Here is a 25090-nt window from a genome sequence, read left to right on the forward strand (position 1 = left end):
GTGAGGCCTTCCCACAGTCTCTCTGGACACAGCATACTGCCTAGACCAGATCCTGCTCCGTTCTGCCAGTTCCCTGACAGGATGAAAAGAAATTGCTTTCTGCATTTACATGTGTTAGTATTAGAAACTTCTCAGCTCAGCAACATCCCTGTACAATGTGGCTTTGTATGTTTTGCTCATTGTTTTCTTGGTCTGAATTCCTAGATTTGTAAAGTAATGAAAAAAAAATTCCCTTTTTCTTTTAAAACTAGTTAAAGCCATCATTTTCTTGTTTTTCAGTAGCTCTTCTCTTAATACTGTTTTCTGTCATGAGCCACGGGTCCTACAAAGAGTCAAGAAAGGAAGGCCCAGGAGGTGGCACAGCCCTCTGAGGACATATGATAGGCAGCCAGGGGCCCAGGGTCTGGATACAGCATAGCTGCTGACCTCGATATGACTGCCATGTTGTGGTGGGTGAGGCCAGAACTTTTTGCTAGTTGCTCTACTTGATAGGTTTTCTTCCTTCATCCCAGGGCCTGACACACTTGCTTCTCACCAGTGTCTGAAACACGCAGGTACATGTGTCTCTACACACCCTGAGGTAGCCACTTTAGCTAATTGTTACTGTGCCCTGTCCTTAGGGCTGGGGGCACTGGTTGCCCAGCCCCAGTTTGTCCCAGAACAAATGATGATTTGACATCAGGGAGCAGGATGGGTCAGCTCCTCACCCTTGTGCCTCTGGCTAGCACACCTCCCAATTTTAGCCTTAATTTTAAAATCTGGAATTTATCTTGGGTGTGTTCTGGGGATGTCTAAGCTCAGAGTATACTTTCCAGCTGGTATACACCATCAGGCCTCAAACTTAGTTCTTTACAGAGAGTTCTATGTATGTTTGCAGCCTTATGCCTTTCACATTCCTTCCTGTCACACCACATCATGTCCCTGAGACAAGTGTGTTTTCACTGTGGAGAAGCACGTGCCTGGCATGAGCACCGCAGTGTGTGTTTTAACACATGCACAACATAGAGCTGCTTCCCAGGTCAAGGGCCTTTGTGTTCCTTGTGGTCTTGGGTCTCCATTGCTCTGCATCCCCAGGACAACCATCTCATGAATGTCTTACCTCTCCATGCAGGCATTTGGCCAGGCACATACAAACCACAAGAAGGTGGCTGCTGATGGTGAGAGCCGGGAGGAGAGCCTGATCCAGGAGTCGGCCTCCAAGGAGCAGTACTACGTGCGGAAGGTGCTGGAGCTGCAGACAGAGCTGAAACAGCTGCGCAACGTCCTCACCAACACCCAGTCTGAGAATGAGCGCCTCACGTCTGTGGCCCAGGAGCTAAAAGAGGTGAGTGCCTGGCGTGACATCTGCCACTGTGACAGTGGGCTCCTTGAGGCTGCATCTTGCTCCTGTGGTCTCTGTGCCTGCACTGTGCCCACCTCAGCAGTGTCATGAGTCCTCTGAGCAGGCCCTGACCAGCATGGTGGTCCGTCTTTCCTGGGGCCAGGCCCGGTATCCACAGGATGCCTTGTCATTGGTTGACTGTTTGCTTGAAGAGCAGTTTGGGGTTTTTTGTCTGTTTGGTTTTTGTCTCACAGGACTTGGCTATGCGTGAATGGTGAATGGTAGACCACACCATATGCAAGGAGGAATATCAAGGTAGAGTAATGCAGCCAGAGTAATGAATAGCCCAACTTGTGATTTGGTAGCCACAGACACAGAAATCAGTCAAGAGTCACAGAGAGGAATCTGTGGAACTCTGAGCAAGGAGGTTGAGGACCTATTCCTGAGAGTCTCCGTGTGAGCTAGAATCCTGGCTAAGGTCTCCCTGTCCATGGCCTTAGGGTTAGCCTCGGGATCCTTTAGGCTTGGGATAACACTGGCTTTAGCTCTCACTTGCTCTTGAGACCAAGACAAAGCCTTGTCTTCATTCTCTGAAGCCCTTTGTAGAGGACCCTGTGTTCCGTCACTGCACACCTTCCAAGCTCTCTGCGCCCCTTCCTAGTTGTGGAAGCCTGCCCTCTGCAGCTTATGTTCTCACGAGAAAGTCAGCTGAACACAGGCCAGCGGGGCATGCTGTGCAGGACAGGGCCTGGAGGTAACTGCCTCCCAAGCAGGAAGTCACAAGAGGGAAAATGGGAGAGGCTGTTAGGAGAAAGGTAGTAGGAGAGGTCATAAGGAATCTCCATAGGCCAGCGAGACCAAATCCAGCTGTGGGCCAGTGCCAGACAGTGGGGGGACAGTCATGTTAACAAAGGCCAGCGAGACCAAATCCAGCTGTGGGCCAGTGCCAGACAGTGGGGGGACAGTCATGTTAACAAAGGCCAGCGAGACCAAATCCAGCTGTGGGCCAGTGTCAGACAGTGGGGGGACAGTCATGTTAACAAAGGCCAGCGAGACCAAATCCAACTGTGGGCCAGTGTCAGACAGTAGGGGGACAGTCATGTTAACACGGGTCAGCAAGACCAAATCCAGCTGTGGGCCAGGGTCAGACAGTGGGGGGGACAGTCATGTTAACACGGGTCAGCAAGACCAAATCCAGCTGTGGGCCAGTGCCAGACAGTGTGGGGGGGGGGGCAGTCATGTTAACACGGGTCAGCAAGACCAAATCCAGCTGTGGGCCAGTGTCAGACAGTGGGGGGACAGTCATGTTAACACAGGCCAGCGAGACCAAATCCAGCTGTGGGCCAGTGTCAGACAGTGGGGGGACAGTCATGTTAACACGGGTCAGCAAGACCAAATCTAGCTGTGGGCCAGTGCCAGACAGTGGGGGGACAGTCATGTTAACACGGGTCAGCAAGACCAAATCCAGCTGTGGGCCAGTGCCAGACAGTGGGAGGACAGTCATGTTAACACGGGTCAGCGAGACCAAATCCAACTGTGGGCCAGTGTCAGACAGTGGGGGGGACAGTCTTGCTAAGCCAGGAGACCACAGCAGAACATAAGCCAAACCTAAGAATGGTGTGAGAACAGAACCTCTACCCTAGACTGGTGTGCAGATAGTGAAGGCTGAAGGCTGCCTGAGGCTGGGCTGGGGGGACCCTCCACAGACTTGGAGACAGAGAAGGGGACACTTAAAGCAAAGGTGGCTAAGGGGTGTGCAGGGAGACTCAGGATTTCCTCCTAAAGCATAAACAGGAACAACAGGAATCTCTTCCCCCACCCCAGACGGGCCTGGCTTCAATTCACTGACCTCATTTCCAGCCCTGAACGGCCATCCTGCCTTCTAGGTTGCCTAGGGGCTGAATGTGGGAGACAGTCCTGCACTGGCCTTTCAGGAAGGAGGGGCAGACAGATGGATTGTCACTGGGGCTGCTTCTCTTCCTCAGTGACAGCCCCTCCTCCACCCTCACCAGAGCCACACTTGTGGGAGGAAATGAGATCATGCGCTGGGCTCCAAGAGTGGAAGCTGCCTCTCCCCCACCCCCTATTGAGACTGAGCTCAAGACCTCAAGGACCCCACACCAGAGGAAGTGACTCCTCCCTGTTATTGATGGCCCCTGGGTCAGAGTCCTTGGGCCTGCAGAGGCTTGACTACAGCACACTCTCTTGGCCTGTGCTCTGCTGGACTGACAGCTAAAGCCAGAGTTAACTTTACAGCACCAGGCAGCCTTACCTGTGTCAAATGGTTCTAATGTCTTAGACCCTGTCCTCCTAATGGCTCTCTCAGTGTACTGTCACATGAAGAAACTGAGGCTTATGTGGTAGAGCCATTTTAGGGGCCTGATTGTGATCTCTGTGCTGTGTGAAGGGCCAATGGTAGACACCTCAGTCAGTTTTTGTTTTGTTGGCATTATTCCTGGGTAGGTAAATGGGCATTCGAGGAATGGCTTGTTGCAGACATGACACTGTTTCTCAGATGGATGTCTGGAGGCCCATTAGTCCCAGTACAGGGTAAGAATGTTCCCCTTGGTGATGAGTGGACAGGTATCCTGTGTGGGAAGGGTTGGGAGCTCAAGAGACCAGAAAAAAGACTGACAGTCCCCTAACACGGAGGCCTCTTGAGCCAGATGGTTGTCACACCCCTCATGCTGGTGAGCAACTTGAGGACAGGGGGTCCAGGTAAAGGAGAGCAGGTGGCTAGGACCTCAGATGCTTGGCTCCGAGTCCATATGCCCACTACTTGCATCTGGGCTGGTCATCTGCACAGAGCAGAGCCTGTACCCTGCACTCTGGGCTGACATCAGACACTCACCCTGGGAGGAGATGCTTTTCTGAGGGAAAACTAAACCCCTGTGGCTAGTTGGAGCCTGCTGGAACTCTCAGGAGCTGTGCATGTGATGGGCGGAGGTGGCAGGCAGCAGGCCAGCTGAGCGTCTCTGCTAAGCTAAGCCTGGTGGCTTGGGTTGGAAGCAGTCTCCACAGAAGAAAGTGTATGTTTGAGTCCTGTGCTGTCAGCAGAGAAGGTGCATTTAACCTGCCACGTGATGTTACCTTGCCAGCACATGACTTAAGTATGTGTGCACATTTCTCTTTGCCTGTCTTTCCACAAGGACACCCATCCACAGTCCATGCAGGCCCGTACACTCCACCAAAGGGAAATTCTTTGCCTAGATCCTGGGTCTAGCAGTGGCGGAAGAGTGGACGTTCTAGAGAGCCTCAGGAGGGTCAGGTTTACAGAGGCACTGAGGACTCACACAGCGTGTGGGCTCTGCTATAGGGGTATAACACTCCCGTGTGGCTCTGGACCTGGTGCTCTCAGGCTCCTATCCTGGCCTTCTGCCTCTGTCTTCAGTCACATAGCCATGTAGAAACTACTGCCTTCTAAGTCGCTAATTGCTATCACATAAGCCCTGGGGTAATGGTGGCCTTGGACCTTGCCCTGAGGGCTGTGGCCACATGGACCCACTTTGTACATGTTTGACTTCCCTTCCCCTTCCCCTTCCCCTTCCCCTTCCCCTTCCCCTTCCCCTTCCCCTTCCCCTTCCCCTTTCTTTCTTTCTTTCTTTCTTTCTTTCTTTCTTTCTTTCTTTCTTTCTTTCTTTCTTTCTTTCTTTCTTTCTTTAATATTTATTTCATTTATGTGGGTACACTGTTGCTGTCTTGAGACACACCAGAAGAGGGCATCAGATCTCATTATAGATAGCTGTGAGCCACCATGTGGTTGCTGGGAATTGAACTCAGGACCTCTGAAGGAACTAATGATGTGCACCATTACATGGCAGTGTTGATGCTGCAGCTATGGCTGTAGTGGCAGCGGTGTTGCTGCTCCTCCCCCTCCTCCCATCCTCTTCTCCCTCATCTTTCTCTTCTCCATTTATATGTTATTTTGTTTCACTGATCCAACACTACTGTTTTGTGTTTCCTCCTGCATCTTATGAGGCAATATGGCCTTCAGAAGAACATATAGATGTGATCAGGAGCAATTCCTGTAGATGCTGAGGGGGCAGAGCTGTGGGCCTGGGCTGCTTCCAGGGATCTGGAGCAGGTTGTTGTTGGTCTGGGGAGGCCATCCAAGCATTGGGAACAGGGGTTAGAAACAAGTATGGAGCAGGGAGGATATGGGGGTTCTTTAGGGACCATTGGTGGTGTGTGGAAAACATCTTCCTAGCCTTTCTCTGATGGTCTTCCCAACTCCTCACACATGACATGGAGATGGAAACCACCTTCCAGCAGCTTTTTTGAGATGGTCCACATCCAGTACAACTCACTTAAAAGTGTGCTCCATGCTTGCTTCTCATCCCTGTTCCTAATGCTTGAATGGCCTCCCCAGACCAACAACACACTTGCTCCAGAACCCTGAGCAACAGTTCCAGCCCCACTGCTCTGTTGTCCCTAGCACTGCCCCTCAGCATCTACATGGTCATAGGGGTGTGTGCCATCCTGTAGCTGTTTTTCTTTTTGTGGTGCTGAGGATGGAACCCAGGGCCTTGTATTCTGTGCCAGGCAAGACACTTTTCCCTGCCTTTCAGTTAATTTTAGAGTGTTTCATCATTCCAGTACTCTCAAACCCCTCTTTAGCCCCACTAGTCTACTTTCCTGTTCTGGATCTTTCTTACAAATGGAATCATAGGGTGCATAGTCTCTTTGCTGGCTTCTTTGACTAAGCAGAATGTCTTTATGCTCATTCGTGTTGTAGCAAGTGTCAAGACGTCATTCCATAATGTGGCTGAATAACCCTGCACTGCAGAGACAGACCATGCTTTGTTTATCCATTCATTTGCCAGTGGATACTTGGGTCTCGTCCACCTGGAACACTGGGAACACTGATGTGCAGGGTTCTGCGTGCTTTGTTCTCTGGTGTAGACATATGCAAATGAGCCCCAGTGTTGACCCCACTTAACAGGTTACCACTCAGATGGCCTCATCTTCCAGATGGAGCAAAGGGGGCAGAGTTAGGGTGTGGGCGAAGTCCTGAGAGAAGTGTATTGTGTGACGTGGCAGGACCATGTTAGAGACACCAGTGCCTTGCTCAGGTCCAGGAGAATGGCAGAGCCTTCCCAGTGAGGCTTAGAGGGATGACAACGTCTTCCTCTAGTCCAAATGTGGCTGCTGACCGTGTGCAGAGAATGCTCTGCCTGATGTTTATGGCCTGAAGAGTGCTTCCCTCATAGACTGCTCCTACCTAGATTAGCTAAACCCTCCTTGTTCAGCTGTATACCACAAGCCCCGCCTCCTCGTTCTCCCTCACTGCTTCAGTTAGGTGAAACCCTGGAGCATGCAGAGCTCAGCAGGGTGAGAGCAGGTTGGGTCACTTGCCTGAAGTTCCACACCTGAGAGAAGTGGAAGAGATCTGACCGTAGATGTCTGCTGCTCTGCACAAACCCTGCTGCCCTGGGCTTCTCTCCTCCAGACAGCCATATTGTTGCCCAAAGGGCTCACAGCGTACCTTGCTGTGCTGAGCCCCCTGTGATACTTGGAAGCACATGTGCTAGGGCCAGCTATAGAAGTAACCACACAGCATTTTTCTCTGCCCCTGCAGATCAACCAGAATGTGGAGATCCAGCGTGGTCGCCTGCGGGATGACATCAAGGAGTACAAGTTCCGGGAGGCCCGTCTACTTCAGGACTACTCAGAGCTGGAGGAGGAGAACATCAGCCTGCAGAAACAAGTGTCTGTGCTCAGGCAGAACCAGGCGAGTCTCTAGAGTAGTGTCACCTCTGGGCATCTTAGTCCTTTCACCCACCCATCTTCCCCTTCTCTGCCTCGGTCCACATACCTGAGGCCAGGACCAGTGGGACCTCCACAGTGGAGACAGGGGAATCAAAGCTCACAGCATCTAGCACTATAAGAGCATGAAACAAGGCCTATGACTTTAGTATGACAAGTTCCCAGGCCAAGTGTAGCATGGGAGTCTGTTTCTGCTGAGCAGAGATAGGTACTGATGGCATACCAGAAAATCTACCTTGGTGAACCAGTGATAATATTGAGCTTACTTACGGGAGCATGACTAAGGAGAAATCTTAGGAATGTGGGTGAAGGGTTACTGGCAGGGGCATAGGTGAAGGGTTATAGGGGCATGGGTGAGGGGGTCACGGGCATGGGGGGAGGAGTTACAGGAGCATGGGGGAGGAGTCACATGGCATGGGGGAGGGGTTACAGGGATGGAGGTGAAGGGTTACAGGGACATGGGGGAGGGGTCACGGGCATGGGGGGGAGTTACAGGGGCATGGGGGAGGAGTTACAGGAGCATGGGGGAGGAGTCACAGGAGCATGGGGGAGGAGTCACAGGGCATGGGGAAGGGGTTACAGGGACATGGGGGAGGGGTCACAGGCATGGGGGGGGAGAGAATTACAGGGGCATGGGTGATTCCAGAATAGCTACATCACTAAAAAAACTTGCATCTTGGCATGGGTGATGACCTCTAACAGTTGCTAGATGGAGTTCTCTCTTCATTTAGCCTTTTGTTTCCTGTCTACTTTAGCAGACTCTGAAATTGCTTGGGCAGGTTTAGGGGACAGGGGACAAGGGACAGGAGGGAGGGTGTGGCTAGAATCTTGGGTGAGCGTCTAATGCACTTTACCCTTCCTTCTATGAGAGCATGTGTATAGGCCTGATCTTGTGAGGGTCTCCGAGCTGGGTAATCATGGCTGCTCTGATTTCGAGACAGCAAGGGCCATGTCATGCCTGGAGGACAGTGTTCCACATCACCAAGGTATGGGGGAAACTCAGAAAGACGAACCGGCTGTACTAAGACCCCCCCAGAGACTGACCGTGAAGCCTGAAATACTGCCATGGCTCTGCCTGTTGTAGGGATGGAGGATGTACCCTCTGCCTGTGGCAGGGACTAGGGAGTCCTCCTGGATGGGTAAGGCTTAGAACCACACAGTGCCTGAACACGCACCCCATGTTCAGAGATGCCCTAAGATCTGTAGGCAGCAGGGAACAGGAAATCCTAGACTCTACCCCAAATGCCATGGGTACTATGCTTGCTTTGGTTAGAGCCTCTAACACCCGATCATCTCACTACAGAGGCCTCACCATCACTGTCACTGTCAGGGACCCGGCATTTATCCCATGCAAGAGGAAGCCTGTGTGTCAGGGTAGAAGCTTCCGTGTTTGCACAGCAGTCAAGGGATGGACTCTGGAGCTGGATAACCACAGGAGCAGGGCTCACAGCTCCAGCCTGTAGCTCATAAGCATGAGGGGCCACTGGGGAGAAGAAAAATTGAACCTCAAGGAGACCCCGCCCTGAGTGGAGTCATTCCCCATGGGAGGTTCCTGTGCCCCATTCAGGGCACTGGAATGTGGGCACACTTACAATAGTGTACCAGGTTTTCTTCCCTACCCCAAATCCAGAGAGATTCATTCATTACTTTCTTACTGTTACAGTAAGAGGTTTTCATATATGCCCACAAACCCTGAGCCACACATTAAGCATCAACTTCCATTTACTCTTTCTTTGTCCACTCCTAAATCATGTCACATTAACAAGACCAGTTAGGCTTTCCCACTCTCCGTCTAGCTCTCCCAGGCCTGCATCCTGAGGACTCAGTGCTGAGGTGTTCAGCCTGGGGGGGACGTCCAGTTTACTCATTTGGAAATATAATTCAAAATAGTGGTCATACCACACAGCAAAGAGTCTATTTTATGTGCCTTAAAATACCTGGTTATGGTTGGTGAAGTGGCTCAGTGGGTAAAGGTGATTACAGTGCAAGCCTTGTGACCTGAGCTCAGCTCCCAGGACTCATACACATAAAGTGGGAGGAGAGAGCCTCCACCGTGCACACACGCAGATGTACACACATTTAATAAAGAGAGATTTGGTTAATGTTACCTGAGTACTGTTATAGAATCAGTACCTACTGGTGCTAATTCTCAGAAACATAATAGGAATTTGGCAGCCTCCATGGTGAGTCCTTAGCCGTGGCATTGCAGGTTCCATGTGCACACTCCAGGCACACTGGTCCTGGCAGTGGGGCTGGAAGTTTCTATTACTTCTAGTGCTCTAGATGGCCCCTCCTAGCGCCTGTCTTGCTCCATGCTGGAAGTGGCCTTAGCTGCAGCCACTGCCCTCTGCAGAGTAGCATTTCATTTCGTGTGTCCTTGCTCTTTGTGCTGGGGGGAGGTGGTGTCCTGACATTGTCCTTGTTTACCAACCTGAGTGGAGCCTCTGTACTGCCCTGACGTGGGAGTGCTTGCATTCTTCCCTAGGTGGAGTTTGAGGGCCTCAAGCATGAAATCAAGCGCCTGGAGGAGGAGACAGAGTACCTCAACAGCCAGCTAGAGGATGCCATCCGGCTTAAGGAGATCTCTGAACGGCAGTTGGAGGAGGCGCTGGAGACACTGAAGACAGAGCGGGAGCAGAAGAACAACCTGCGCAAGGAGTTGTCGCACTACATGAGCATCAACGATTCCTTCTATACCAGCCACCTGCAGGTCTCCTTAGATGGCCTCAAGTTCAGTGATGATACTGTCACCGCAGAGCCCAACAATGACGCCGAAGCCCTGGTCAATGGCTTTGAGCACAGTGGCTTGGTCAAATCATCCTTGGACAACAAGACATCCACACCCAGGAAGGATGGCCTAGCTCCACCCTCCCCCAGCCTCGTCTCTGACCTGCTCAGTGAGCTCCACATATCTGAGATCCAGAAGCTGAAACAGCAGCTGGTGCAGGTGAGCGCGCAGAGCCTCATGCCCCATCCCTCCCTCTCCCCGTGCCTTTTGCAACACTGTAAGCTGTGCTTTTGTGACATGTAGCTGCCTTTAACTTCCTCATACCATACATGAAATTCTTACTGGTAAAGAGTAGTGTCCCAGAGGAGTAGGTTCCTGATTACTGTGTAAGGTTTAGTACCTTGGTACCCATGCTGCTCCCTTTGCTACCCAAATCATGTATGGGTGAGGTGACCTGTCCCTCGTGTAACTCCTACCTACAGACCACAGCTAGAGTCTTTGCAGGGCCATACATCGTCATATCTGAAAGTTTACTGTTGATCTATAAATGAGTGTTCTCCACAACATGAGAAAGGGAAGTGGCGGAGAGCTGGGACACTTAGGGACCCTGCCAGCATGCCCTGGACCCAGAGTTCCACAAATGAAACCCAGCTCCACCCCAGCACATGTTTAGTGACCTCTTATGGATGAGCACTATTGTTGGTGATAGTCATGGTCGCTGTGGTGAATTCTGTCCAGTCTGCTGTCAACAAGTGGCATGGGCAGGGAATTTACATAGCCCTTGGCCCATCTGGCTCAGCATGAGATGTTGTTTGGTCATCCTAGAGTCTTCTAAGCCTTGTTGACCTGTTTTCCTGCTATAACTACCTTTGCAGATGGAGCGGGAGAAGGTGGGCCTGCTGGCAACACTGCAGGACACACAGAAGCAGCTGGAGCAGGCTCGGGGAACCCTCTCTGAGCAGCATGAGAAGGTGAATCGTCTCACAGAGAACCTTAGTGCCCTCCGGCGCCTGCAGGCTGGCAAGGAGCGACAGACCTCGTTGGATAATGAGAAGGACCGTGACAGCCACGAAGACGGTGACTACTATGAGGTGGACATCAATGGGCCTGAGATCCTGGCCTGCAAGTACCACGTGGCTGTGGCTGAGGCTGGCGAGCTCCGGGAGCAGCTCAAGGCGTTGCGCAGCACACACGAAGCTCGCGAAGCCCAGCACGCAGAAGAAAAGGGCCGGTATGAGGCTGAGGGCCAGGCACTCACTGAGAAGATCTCTCTGCTGGAGAAGGCTAGCCACCAGGACCGAGAGCTGCTGGCCCATCTGGAAAAGGAGCTGAAGAAGGTGAGCGATGTGGCTGGTGAGACCCAGGGCAGCCTGAATGTGGCTCAGGATGAGCTGGTGACCTTCAGCGAGGAGCTGGCCAACCTCTACCACCATGTGTGCATGTGCAACAACGAGACGCCCAACCGTGTCATGCTCGACTATTATCGTGAGGGCCAGGGCAAGGCTGGCCGCACCAGCCCAGAGGGCCGCGGGCGCCGGTCACCTGTCCTCTTGCCCAAGGGGCTGTTGGCCACAGAGGTGGGCCGAGCAGATGGTGGGACTGGGGACAACAGTCCTTCACCCAGTTCTTCACTGCCGTCACCTCTGAGTGACCCCCGCCGGGAACCTATGAACATCTACAACCTGATCGCCATCATCCGAGACCAGATCAAGCACCTGCAGGCAGCCGTGGACCGTACGACCGAGCTGTCCCGGCAGCGGATTGCCTCGCAGGAGCTGGGCCCTGCTGTGGACAAGGACAAGGAAGCACTCATGGAGGAGATCCTCAAGCTGAAGTCCCTGCTGAGTACCAAGCGGGAGCAGATCACCACACTGCGCACCGTGCTCAAGGCCAACAAGCAGGTGAGAGGAGTGGGAGGGGGCGCTGCCACCAGAGCCTGCTGGGGGGCGCTGCCTCCAGAGCCTGCTGTTGGGAGGGATCACTGCCCACTGCTGCCACAGCCCCTAGGCCTGTGCCATCACCTTGTTGCTGCTGTCTCCTTCCTCAGGGCTTCCAGCCAGGGGATGGAGTGAGTGTGGGGATTAGAGGGTGCTTTAGCCAGAGCTTTTCAGTCATTAAGTACTGCTGCTTCTGTCCACCTTACAGTTGCTCACGCTGTGGTAACAGAGAGCAGTGGTCTGAGTGCCCTGTGGGTTCTCCAGGACAGAGTCTATGGTGCATCATTCTTCCTTGCTAATCAGGGTTGAAGCTAGGACTTACTGAGGCAAACTGGCATGCCAGGAGCATGGCTAGCATTTTGTCCCGACAGCTGCATGAGAAAAAATTTTTTTCAGAGAATTTTTCATGGTCAGCAGTTCCACCTTGGGCCCAGGGTTTCCACCTTGAACACAGGGCCTTACACCCTTCACCACCCCACTTTCTACTTCTCTGTCCCCCAGACAGCTGAGGTGGCCCTGGCCAACCTGAAGAGCAAGTATGAGAACGAGAAGGCCATGGTGACCGAGACCATGATGAAGCTACGGAACGAGCTCAAGGCCCTCAAGGAAGACGCAGCCACCTTCTCCTCCCTGCGTGCCATGTTTGCCACCAGGTACCTGCTACACTGTGATACTCTCCCTTCTGCAGCCTCTCTTCCCTGGAGCTACCTGTTAGCCTTACCCACAGCCTCCAGCCTCATTCCAGAGTCCCACAGGCCTGTTGGTTCAGCACTGTAGTAGCCCTGCCAGGCCCCCAACACAGCTCAAGGTTTGGAGACTACAGCCCAGTCCCAGCATGTGTGTGGGGCTGCCCTTCTCGACTGAGGAGGAGGAAAGTTTATGCGGTCCCAGGGCCCTCAGGTGGCTGCTCCCCAGCCTCCCGTGCCTCTTGTAGGCAGTGCCATTTTGGTAGACATTCAGCAGAGGTGTGCATCCATTTCCCTGTTCCCATTTCCCTCTTCATGACCCTGGATGCTCCATTTCCTGTGCTTTGAGCATAGGAGTCCTAGAAGCAAAGGGCTAAGGGAGTGAGCTCAGGGGATGGGGAGTACAGTTTTGAGGTCTAGTTACCAGTGGTGACAGATGCGGCCCAGACTAGTTTGTTATTCCTCTCCTGTAGTGTAGTCAGGGCTCCAACGCAGCCAGTTTGCCATCCATTCCCAGCCTTCCTGTCAGGGATGGGCAAGCGAGCTTTAGGCCTGGGGTTATGCAGTTTCCTTCCTCTCCCCTGGGGGTTCTTCCTGTGGCCTGGGAAAGAGCAGTCTTAAAGGGTGGAAAACAAGGCCCCTGCCTATCACCCTCCAAAGACAGGTGGTGCCACCTGCTGCTCAGTGTTGGAATGACAGTGTGGGGATGGCAAGGCTGAGCACCGAAACTGGGTCAGCTGGCTGTTTCCTGTAAAGTGTGAAGAAGCTGAGACAGGATGGGCCAGGACCTGTTTCCCTCCCTCCAGCCCCAGTCTCTTAGCATCCCTGCAGGTAGGTCCTGCCAAGGCAGGCACAAGCAGAAGAGTCCAGCATTTCTCTGGACATTTCCTACCAGATCTTAGGGGAAGAAAAACATTTTTTTGAGACAGGTCTCACTATGTAGCCCAGGAACTTGCTATGTGGATCAGGCTGGCCTAGAACTCATGGAACTCTTCTTCCCTCTGCAGCCCACCCCCACTCCCACCCCAAACCCTACCCCACCCTACCCCCTTGGTGGGATTAGGAAAGAATTCTTGTAATTCCTCAGCATCTTGTACAAATCATAACCTTTGAAGTTTGTTCTGTTTATAAAGACCTGACTTTTCTGGTGAATCCGGGATTTCAAACATATGAGGAAGACAGTATGTAGTCTCTGAGGGGAGCTCTTAGGCACCAGCAGGGTGTGGGTAAAGCAGAGCCATGGGTAGCAGAAGGGCAGTGCTTAGAGCCCATGTGTCCACCACCACCTCTAGAGACACTTGCCCAGTGTCTTAAGATTCCACCAGACCCAAACTAGGCAGGTGTGCCGGTGTCACCCAGGGAACCTTGGCCAGGCTCTCTCCCTCCACTCGATGGGGGTGGGGCATGCTGCATCACAGCAGGTGGAGGCTTGGGTGCTCTGATTGTCACTCAGCAAAGGCTTACTAACCACCAGCTACGGTTTGCAGTAGGATCAAGCTCAGTCCTCTCTCAGTTTACACCCAGATCCTGGGAGCTAGTGATGTCCCAGTATCTGAGATACCTTTTTGTTCTTAAAGTGGGAGAGAGCTTACTGGAAGAAAGTCAAATGGATGAGCGCCAAGCCTTGCTTATCAGAACCACTTCAAGCCTGCAAACAAATACCCCCATGTCTTAGGGTTGCTGTAATGAAATACCATGGCCCAAAACTACTTGGGGAGTGTATTTTACCTGATAGCTTCTAGTTAATCAGCTAGGGAAGTTAGGGCAGGAGCCGGTGCAGAGGCCATGGAGGGGTGCTGCTTACTTGCATGCTCCTCGTGGCTTGCTCAGCCTGCTTTCTAACAACACCCAGGACCCAGGCATGGCCCCACCATGGTGAGCTGGGCCTTCCCACATCACTAATTAAGAGAATGTATCACTGGCTTACCCAAAGACCAATCTGGCAGAGGTATTTTCTCAATTGAGGTACCCTCTTCCCAAATGACTATAGTCTCTATGTCAGGCTAACATAGAAAGTAGCCAGCACTCCCCAAGCCTTCTGCCCTCTCTCCCTGCAAAGAAACAAATGCAGTACCACTGAGTTGAAGGTAACCTTGCTGTTCTGTTTGAGCACTGCCTCTCTCGTCCTGGCCATGGCCTTATTCCAAAGGAGCCTTTGCACCAGGAACCAGAACAAGCTTCACCAGCTCTGGCCCCAGCTCAGGCTCCAGGAGAGATGCCTTGGAGTGCAGTGGGCACCCGGGCCTGCTCTCCCTCTCAGCCTCTCAGCTGTGCTTTGTCTCCACAGGTGTGACGAATACATCACACAGCTGGATGAGATGCAGCGGCAGCTGGCAGCTGCCGAGGACGAGAAGAAGACCCTTAACTCTCTGTTGCGCATGGCCATCCAGCAGAAGCTGGCGCTCACCCAGCGGCTGGAGCTGCTGGAGCTGGACCATGAACAGACCCGCAGGGGCCGCAGCAAGGCCGCCTCCAAGGCCAAGCCAGCCTCACCGAGCGTAAGTCACACCTGCGCCTGCGCCAGCGAGAGGGCGGAGGGCGCCGGGCTGGCCAACCAGGTGTTCTGCAGCGAGAAGCACAGCATTTACTGTGATTAGGGCTGTGGGGCGCCGCACACCTAACGTCCGCTTCACCTCAACTAACCCAGCTGCAGCAGCGGGACAGCAGTGCTAGGCCGCTCCTAACGTGACTAACGCACAGAGGGCGGCACTCTAGGCAAGTGGCAGCGTTGGGGTACATCTGTAACCAGGACACTTTGAGCTTTGTGCTGCTTTTCATGCCACAGCCCCGCCCCCAGGATATACCATGTCAGTTGCTGTCCTTTGGGATGCTGGTATCAAAAGTAGGGGTGAAGCTGCACACCTTTGTGGAAGACAGCGGAGTGAAAGTTTTCCAGGGCCTCCAGGCACTGTTAGGGAACCCAAGGGTGAGTTCTTCCCTGGACACTCACAGGGGCAGAACCTGAGTTGAAACTTGCATGTTGCTCGCATGTGTCTAATATCAGCACTTGAAAGCAGTTTTGTGAGGCTCTAGCCTGCATCATAGGACTAGCCTAGGTTAGCTCGCTGTGGCTGGCATAGTTTCATGAAGAGTTTCCTTGTAGTTTGTGCAGCATCTCACTGCTAACCACATCCAGGATGGCAGTCCCAGAGGGAATGGACCATCTCTGGTTGCAGCCTGTGTTCTGCAGTGAGCCCCCACACCTCAGACACGATAACCATAGCCCAGGCAGACAGCGCAGCTGCTCCATCTCAAAGATCCGCATGCTGCTGTGTCCTGAAAGGTGACAAATTAGCAGGGCCTGAGGTCCTAGGTTTTCTTTCTTGACGAGAGTGTTCCAAGTGCCTGGTCAGACCTTGGTCCTTGGTTCAGAGCCTATTATTTGGTCCTTTGAGATCTGCAGCTTGTGCTTGGGTCTTTTCCTAGAAGTTGTCAGACCCAAAGAAGCAGTGTTTTGAGAACTACTAGTGCTCTACCAAACTGCACGGCACAGTAGAGCCCAGCTGTGTGCTAGGGGACTTTTTGTGGGCCCGGAGCTGTGCTCAAAACTGGCAGGTAAGAGTTGTGTGGTTCTCGGTGCAGTTTGTGGATACTACAGAAGGAAGAAAGGCCTCCGAGGGCTCTCCTTTTCCAGATGCTCTGTCAGTGCGGAGCTGTGGCATCAGATCAGGTGTGTGCTTTAGTGAGTTGTAAAACAGGACTCTGCTCAGTATTTCTCTCCCTGTCCCCATGGGGCATCTAGTCTTGAGACTCCATCTCCCATAATAGCTGCTTGGCTGTCTCTCCCTGTGGAAAGGCATCTTTCATGATGTGGAACAATTACTATCCAATATGGCCCTGTAGTCTCTCAAACAGCTTTCTCTTTCTCTCCCCTGGATCCTGGGGTACCCCAGTCTGCTCAGATTCTTGGCAGCACATGGTCGTACACTGGGGGCAGAACAGGCCACACGTGTCCCTTGCATGTCCATCCTGGGAATGGCTGCCCGCATGCCCACCCAACCTTCTGCCTTTCTTTCTCTTTGGGCCAGAACGCAGCTTCTCTTACACTGTATGGGGCTTTGTGGACACTTGGAGCCCCATCCCCTAACACACATGCAGGCCTCCTCTGCCAACTAATGTGCTCGCGCACTCCCAGAACAAGAGCTTTAGCTGTCAGTGAGCAGGGAGTGGCTCTCGACTGATTTCTAATGCTGTCTTGTTTTCTCCTGTTTTCAGCTGTAGAGTAGCTGCTGGGAGGAGGCGGCCACCCGGCCCTGTCACACAGCAGCCCCTCCCCCTCCCCTCCTGTGGCCCATGCAGAGGAAGGAAGGGCAGCCTAAAGTCCACTTAGAAATGTTTGGATATGCCACTGTAATTCTTTTCAAAATAGCATTCCCCAAGTTTTTAATGGGAGAAAAAAAAAAAAAAAGCTTTACTATTGAGAATGCTGCAATCTGCTGCTTGGGAAGGTCTCTGTGTGGCCGAAGAACCTGCTTCCACAGCCGCCGCGCTGCCAGGCTCTCTAGGGGCCTGCTGGACGCCTGCCACAGGCTCTCCTTATTACACATGCTCCTTTTTTATCCGATCAACCTGTGCACTTTTGATATTTTGATATTATATTTGCTTCCTTAATTCCTTGCATAGAGACGGTCTCCAGTGCCGTGGTCTGTGTTCATGGTCCTGTAGCTGTCCGTCCTGGCTCTGATGTGTTGACCTGCGTCAACTCAAGGTAGAGCTGTGCTCCATGGTGTGTAGCTAGACTTCGGGTGAGGCTCCGACCCGGCAAGGAGCTGGCCAGTGTATCCACGCTGTGGTTCAGCAGCCTTTAGAGGACACGGCATTGTGGTTCATGTTTGAAATTACAGATTTTAAATGCCATGTTCATTAAGAAATCCAGGGTATTCCAATTCTGGGGTTTTTCATATTGTATTATTATTATTATTCTTAGGAATAGTTCAATGTAACAAGAAGAAAACTTGACCTTTGCTCTGGTTAAAACAGTAATAGGCACTTGAAAGCATAAATTATTGAATGAGTAGTATTACCTACAAATTCCAGAGTTTTCTGGGTTTTAGGACATTGTGAAGCATGACTGACTAACAGAATTTTATACAACTGCACCAGTGAAATTCCAAATTGGAATTGTTTTGTTATTCTGGTTGTCGTGCCAAATTGTGGTACACTTAGAAAATTCTACAGCCGTCGATTTTCAGGTGTTCAATTTCAACACCTTTTTGTTAGTAACCATTGCCAGTAGTGCCTTCATCAGTTCAGGGAGGTGTCCCAGCCAGGTCAGGTCTCCAGGACGGGCAGCAGTGGAGAGCTAGTTGGGAATGCTGAAGGCCATTGTGGACCAGCAGGTACCTGCCTCACTCTGTACTTGGGCATCTTCATTGAGGGAGAGAGAACAGTGATTGTGCAAAATTCTGTTAGTCAGTGATTCTTCAATGCAAATTCAGGGGCTTAGAAACAAGACAGCACACAAACCTGGACTGTGCTTTGGGAACCAAATGGACTTCATGGGACAAGCTAAGCAAGCTGTACAGACATCACGTTTGTGAAGAGCTGAGGGCGTCAGGAGAGCCGGCGAAGTCGGCATGCGAGTGGGGAAGAGGGTTAGCCATAGTATTCTTTGCAAATGTGAAAGTCAGACATTATATCTTCTCTTGCTTGGTGTAACTAATCACTGTTAATTTCAGGAAACAGAAGTCAGTAAAACTCCTTAGTAAACTCCTTGCTAAGTGAGGTTCAGGGTGTGGTCAAATTGGTACTAGTGGAGGGAGGGAAATTGTCCTCCAGCCTAAAAAGGGACAAATTATAATAATATAAATTGTTAAGAATTGAAGAATTCTGTTTCCTGGAATGAGCATTTCTTATTCCTAGTTGTTGGGACTCTTTGCCTTCTGTTACAGTGTTGATTCATACAAAATATTGTTACATTTAAGATAACATCATCTGTATGGGGTATTTATTTGCAATGATGTCTAAGTACTGTATTTTTTCTGTGTGTTACCTTAGTGTCAGAATGTTGGTCTTTATTTTAAAAGTCATATGCATGTTCTCCTGCCAAGGCACCTTACACAGACCCAAAACAAAACAATGAGCAGATGCCTTCAGCTTCTGAGAAAATGAGGCCAAGTGAGGAGAAGGCATAGGAAGGTGAGACTAGCTGAGACTTCTGTCATGGCTGATGGCGGACCGTCTCCACAGCCAGCACACATAGGAAAACTGGGCCTGGGTGAAGAGTCGCATTGGTAGGACCAATAAAGAATAATAAAACAATTGAAGCACATGCGTGCCCTCTGTGATTGCTTCACTCCTGCACCAGGTGACCGCTCTCAGCGTGCACGGTAAGTCTGGGACCCCAACAGTCAACCCTAACGGTCACTGAAGGTGTGGGCCGGAAACAACCTGGGATTTATCCTTGGGAGGCAGGATTCTCCTCCAGGGTTGCCCACATTATTCAACGTGAAGACTGGCAGCAGGGTGGTCAGAACCCATTGCAGTTTGTAGGACTCGTGGCACAAATAACTTGTGTTTCCTGTGCTGGCCAAATTTCTTGCTTCAGACCTAGGAATGAATAACTCTTGGGGACAAGGGTGATTCATTGTCAATATAAAGCTGTATTTAACTGTAGAAATAATGTACAGAGATACACGGTGCTTTGGAATAACTGCGAGTGTGAGAACTTGGGGCATTGTCTAACTCCTTAGACAGATGCCAGGGTATTCTCCGGTCATGTCTTCTGTCAGCCTCGCCTACCCAGGGTCTCCCTCCAGAAGCCTATCCCGGCCTTCTGCAGTCTCCTTTCTCTGGCAATACTTTAGGTAAACAAGACAAAAAGGTAGAACTCAAATTACTGAAATAAATGAAAACAGATATACTACTGATTTTACAGAAATATTATATATATATACATATATATATATATACATATATATATATATATATATACATACACACATACATACTTTATATAAATGTCTGTGTATATATATGTATGTATAGTGGATCATTGTGTACCAAAAATATTGACTCTCTTAAGCCCAAAATAAGAAAAGAACTGTTGGGGCTGGAGAGATGGCTCAGCGGGTAAGAGCACTAACTGCTCTTCTGAAAGTCCTGAGTTTAAATCCCAGCAATCACATTGTGGCTCACAACCACCCGTGGTGAGATCTGACACCCTCTTCTGGTGCTTCCGAAGTCAGCTACAGTGTACTTATGTATAATAAATAAATCTTTTTAAAAAAAAAAAAAAAGCTTAATATAGCTGTCTCCTGTGAGGCTCTACCAGTGCCTGGCAAATACAGAAGTGGATGCTCACAGCCATCCATTGGATGGAGGACAAGGTCCCCAATGAAGGAGCCAGAGAAACCAGGGCACTGAAGGGGTTTGAAGCTCCATAGGAGGAACATCAATATGAACTAACCAGTACCTCCAGAGCTCCTTGGAACTATACCACCAATCAAAGAAAACACATGGTGGGACATGTGGCTCTAGCTGTATATGTAGCAGAGGACGGCCTAGTTGGTCATCAATGGGAGGAGAGGCCCTTGGTCCTGTGAAGGCTCTATGCCCCAGTATAGGAGAATGCCAGGACCAGGAATGGGAGTGGGTGGGTTGGGGAGCAGGGGGAGGGGATAGGGAATTTTTGGAGGGGAAACTAGGAAAGGGGATAACATTTGAAATGCAAATAAAGAAAATATCTAAAAAAAAGAGAGAGAAAGAAAAGAAAAAAATAAAATAAAAGAACTGTTTAAAAATTAGAATGAGATAGGGCCAGAGGTACGGCTGAGAACTTGAGTGCATATGCTGTGCTTACAAAGGGCCCTAGTTCAGTTCCCAGCACCCATTGCAGGAAGCTTACAATCTTCTGTAACTCCAGCTCCCCAGATCTGACATTTCTTCTGGTCTTTATGAACACTTGCATTCATATTCATAGGTGTTTTAAAAGATTAGAACTGTATAAATAAAACAAAAGTCAAAAGTGAACATTAGGCCAGCAAGATGGCTTTGTGGGTAAAGGTGCTGGCTGATACACCACCTCTTTCAGGTCACCGTCTGCTCTCCACAGGTACAGTCTGATGAGTGCATGCATGCACTTGGACACAAACACATAAATATAAAGGGAAACATCAACAGACCCAAAAATTCCTTTAAAGGGGGGGATTATATAAAAAAGATAAATTGACACACTTTAGCCTGTTTAAGAAATGAACAATGGACATTTGAGAAGAAATTAAATTGGTAATAGAAATATATCCCAGCGGGAGTCTGATACAGAAGCAGCTTAGAGGACATCATTGCATTCTAGCAAGGTGAAAGATGAAACACTGGACGAAAAGCAGCTCTAAGACCCATATTTGGGGGCTGGAGAGATGGCTCAGTGGTTAAGAGTACTGGCTGTTCTTCCAAAGGGCCCAGGTTCAATTTTCAGCAACCACCTGGTGGTGACTCACAGCTGTTGTCACTCCAGTTCCAGGAGATCCAACACCCTCACACAGACATACATGCAGCCAAAACACCAATGTACATAAAATTAAAATAAATATTTTTTAAAGGAGCCATATTTTAAGCAAAGTGTTAATGGGGCAGGTTCCTTGGAACTGATTATAAAAATTCTGTACTACAGAAGAGAGAAGATTGAGGAAGAACAGATCAGAAGGGACCTTGAATTTTAAAATCTGAGGATATCTCAGCCTCCTCTCATTGGAACAAATGAGAGAGCCTGCTGGTTTGGAAAGGGCAAAGGTGTGGCCACAACCCTTTAATGAAGTTGTCCAGGATGGATCAGCAAACTCCGTGGAAGCAGGTGCCATTCATCAAGAGAAAGCCACCGCCCTTTATCTGTAAGCAGAAAGCAGTGGGTTAATGATCACTATGATAGTCACAGGCCCAGAGTCTGAAGCTGTGGGGATGCAGCTGCTTTTACGTAGATTTAAAGGATGTGTCAGGAGCCAGGAGACCCAGGAAATGGACAGGGCCCAAGGGCAGGGCCACCGCAGAACTGTAGGAGCTGAGCCTTTAGCCTAACAGGTGCTGTTGACCGAGTCCAGTAAAAGCCTGCACTTCTGACTTGGGCCACAGTGCTCCTGTGAAGGTGGGGCCACTGCCGAGAACCGCTGCAGGGGTGTGCCAACTCCCAGTGCTTTCTGAAGATGCTGCTGTCCCCTCTGCAGGGCAGAGTCGTCCCTTGACAATGATGTGAAGCCTTAGGATCTGGTACTGCTTGTCCCATGGGTTTCAAACCTTTTTAGGGCCCACCACTCCTGGCTGCCACTCCCATTCCTTCCCTTTGGGACCGTGAGGGAATCTTGTCTTGTGATCACACCACGGCCATAATGTTTGATTCACAAGCACGGAGCAGTTTGCTGAATGGATGAATCAGGGAATGCCTTAGCAGTTTGGAGGTTTCCGACATGGAGTCATGAGCTTGAGTTCAGTGGAAAGCCAGAGTCCAAATGGTACCCTCCCCAAATTCCTGTGTTGAAACTGATTTCTAAGGTGCTGGTACTAGGAGCCGGGGCATCTGGGAGGTGATTAAGTCATGGAGGCAGAGGCCTCACTATTGGAAAAACACCCTCAGCTACATGAGCAGCCTGAGGTAGAGATTGTCTCAGAAACAAAAGGTGTTTTCTTCCTATTACAAGACATAACAATCCTTGGCCTATATCTACTTAGTAATAGAACATCAAACACAGGCAAAAACTTAGAACTTTCAAGGAAAAATAGATGAATCCACTGTCACACGCAGACACTTCAATACAGCTGAACAGGAATGACCAGATCTGGGCATCCTAGAACACATCTGTAATCCCAGCAGAGAGAAGGCAGAGGCAGGAGGATTGTGAATTCTAGGCCTCTGAACTACGCAATGAGTTTCAGGCCAGTGTCAAGACCTTGTCTCAGAAAACCCAGGGATGAAACTCTGAGGTAGAAGAATACTTGCCTAGCATGTACAAGAGCTCAGAATTTGACTCACTTGGTGTGTGTGTGTGTGTGTTGCTCGTGCATGTGTGTGCACAGGAAGGAAGAGCAGAAAATCAGGACAGTTTGACCCAGCACCGCCAGTCAACCTAAGGTAGTTGACAGCTACATCTTTCAACAACAGAAAATAAACTTTTCAGAAGATCACGTGGAGTGTACGGCACAACACCCAATTCTGGCCCCAAGGCACACCTTAAGTTGTAAGAACAGAAATGTACGATGGGTTCTCCAAGCCCATGGTAGAGTTCAACAAGAAATTGTTAACAGAAAGAAAGCTGGGAAGTCCCCAGATATTCAGAGAGTAAACAGCACCCTTTTGCAGAGCACAAGAACAAATATCCAGAGATGCAAGATTGCAGTGAACTAAATGAAGGTGGAAAAACATCTTAACGCATTTCATGTTAGGTAGCTAAGGCATTCATAAAGGGGAAAAACTTGGCCAAAGGTCAGTGGGATAGGATATAGAAAATTGGTACAGGAAATGACCAAAAAAAAAAGCTGGTTCTTTGAAAAGATTTTTTAAAAGGGAGGAGAGGAACATTTAACCAAGTTCACTTGGGGTGGGGGGTGGGGGAAGAAAATACACAGTACAGATGCTAGAAATGAAGAAGGAGACAGCATTAGCACTCACATGTCATACGAAGTGCTTACAGGTTCAGTAATAGGTGAAATGGACCCATTCCTTGGAATACAGCCTACCAAGAGAAACAGGTAATGCAAGTTAAGCCTCCATTAAATCATTTTTTCCCTTTAATGTTAACATTTACTTTCATTTTACACGCATGGGCGTTTTGTCTGCATGTAAGTCTGTGCATCATATGCATGCAGTTCCCACAGAGGCCAGAAGAGGGCATCATATCCCCTGGAACTGGAGTTAAAGACAGCTATGAGCTGTCTTGTCTTGTGGTTATTGGGAAATGAACCTGGGTCTTCTGTAAGAGCAATCTGTTCTTAGCCACTGAGCCATCTCTCAGGCCCCTTTTAAAATCTTTTAAAATTTTATTTTATTGTTAAAAGATATTTATTTTAGATAGGGTTAAAGTGAGGAGAAGGACTATATATTTTTTGCTTTTAGTTTTTACATTTATGTTGTGTGTATGTGGGGGAGTACATGTGTCATCATGTGTCATGGTGCACATGCGAGATCAGAAGATGACTCCCCTTCTGCTTTGTGGGTTCCAAGTTCAAGTTCAGATCAAGCTTGACTACAGTAAAGTGCCTTATTTGCAGAGCCATCTTACCAGCCCTTAAATGAAGGGGAAAAAAACAAAAACAAAAAAAAAAAAAAAACCCTGCTGAGCAGTAGTAGCCCTTGGTAGCACTTGGGAGGCAGAGGCAGTTAGGTCTCTATGCTGTGCATTCAAGGCCAGCCTGGTCTACAGAGAAAGTTCCAGGACAGCCAGAGCTACATAGATCCTATCTTGAAAACAAGCAAACAAACAAAAATCCTTTCTTAATGGGTTGAAATGTGCTCAAAAAGATAGTGATGGCCCATTTAACTACTATAGCTCACCCACTGGACAGGAATGTAATAAGGATTGAGGAAATGTATTGTTTGAGGATGCTTCAGGCAGGATCTTACAGGTTTCCCTAAACTCGCCTCAGGCTCTGAAGTGTTGAGATCACTTTAGGTGTGCTATTGGTCCTGCCTGATAGAGTGCTATCCAAAAAAAAAAAAAAAAAAAAAAAAGGTCTTGGATTGGTTGTCAGTGTATACTGAAAACTCTGGGGCAGTTATTTGCATTGTTTTAGATACCATACTAAAATGATGAGCTATAAAAGAAAATGCCAAACTAGCTTCATTAGAGTTAAAAGAAAAAATGTGCTTCAGCAGGCACTTAAGGGCTGGAGAGATGGCTCAGCACTTGAGAACACGTGTTGCCCTTGCAGAGAACTGCAGTTCAATTCCCAGCATCCACAGCAGGTGACTTACAGGGGGTCTGTCACCCTCTTCTGGACTCCATGCTCACTGCACACGTGTGTGTGTGTGTGTGTGTGTGTGTGCACATGCATGTCCACATTGAAACCTACATATGCACATAATTAAATCTTTAAAAAGGAAACTAGGGTTCAAGAGATGGCTTCGTGGCTAAGAGCACTTGTGGCTCTTGCAGAGGGAAGAGGGAGGTTTCCAGCACCCACGTAGTAGCTCACAACCACCTGTAATTCCAGGGGATCAGGTGCTCTGTTCTGACTTCTGTGGACACCAAGCATATATATGGTACACAGACATACATACAGGCAAACACAGAAAGAAAATAAATTTTTATAAGATTTGTTTAAGATATTGAAAGGACAAGGCAATTACTAGAAAAAATATCCTTTTGTGTATCTGATAGGTGCATAGATGAGCAGTGCCCAAATATATAAAGCATCATTTCTCTCTTGCTTTTTTTGAGACAGGGTCTCATGTAGCCCAGTGTGAACTAGAACTCCTGATCCTCATGCTACACCGTTGGGTCCTGGAATACAGGCATGCTCCACCACACCTGTGTCACGTAGTAATGAGGACTGAACCCAGAGCTCTATGCAGTAAGCATTCTACCAACTGAGCTACACACCCTAGTCCCAGAACTTCTAAACATTTGTTTGGGTGGGTGGGTGAGTGCCCCCATGGTGTGCATGTAGAGGTCAGAGGGCAACTTTTGGGAGTCCTGGGAATTGAACTCGGGTCATTAGGTGTGCT

General features: G+C 49.8%; 1 protein-coding gene across 4 annotated transcripts in view; it reads left to right on the top strand.

Annotated features, from left to right (window-relative positions):
- Bicd2 (BICD cargo adaptor 2) overlaps positions 1–18709 on the top strand; it is a 45478-nt gene extending 26769 nt beyond the window's left edge. For 2 of the 4 annotated variants that reach the window (NM_029791.4, NM_001039180.2), the window contains 7 exons: positions 1112–1324; positions 6900–7052; positions 9573–10034; positions 10691–11716; positions 12254–12405; positions 14726–14936; positions 16654–18709. In NM_029791.4, coding sequence (NP_084067.1) covers positions 1112–1324; positions 6900–7052; positions 9573–10034; positions 10691–11716; positions 12254–12405; positions 14726–14936; positions 16654–16659 — 2223 coding nt within the window. In that variant the 3' untranslated portion in view covers positions 16660–18709. Of the gene's footprint in view, positions 1–1111; positions 1325–6899; positions 7053–7700; positions 8074–9572; positions 10035–10690; positions 11717–12253; positions 12406–14725 lie in introns of those variants that run through there. The other 2 variants (NM_001039179.2, XM_011244429.3) reach the window with 2 other exon arrangements.
- Positions 18710–25090: the final 6381 nt, after the last annotated feature.

This window comes from Mus musculus, chromosome 13 (genome assembly GCF_000001635.26).
Source record: "Mus musculus strain C57BL/6J chromosome 13, GRCm38.p6 C57BL/6J".
Taxonomy (NCBI): domain Eukaryota; kingdom Metazoa; phylum Chordata; class Mammalia; order Rodentia; family Muridae; genus Mus; species Mus musculus.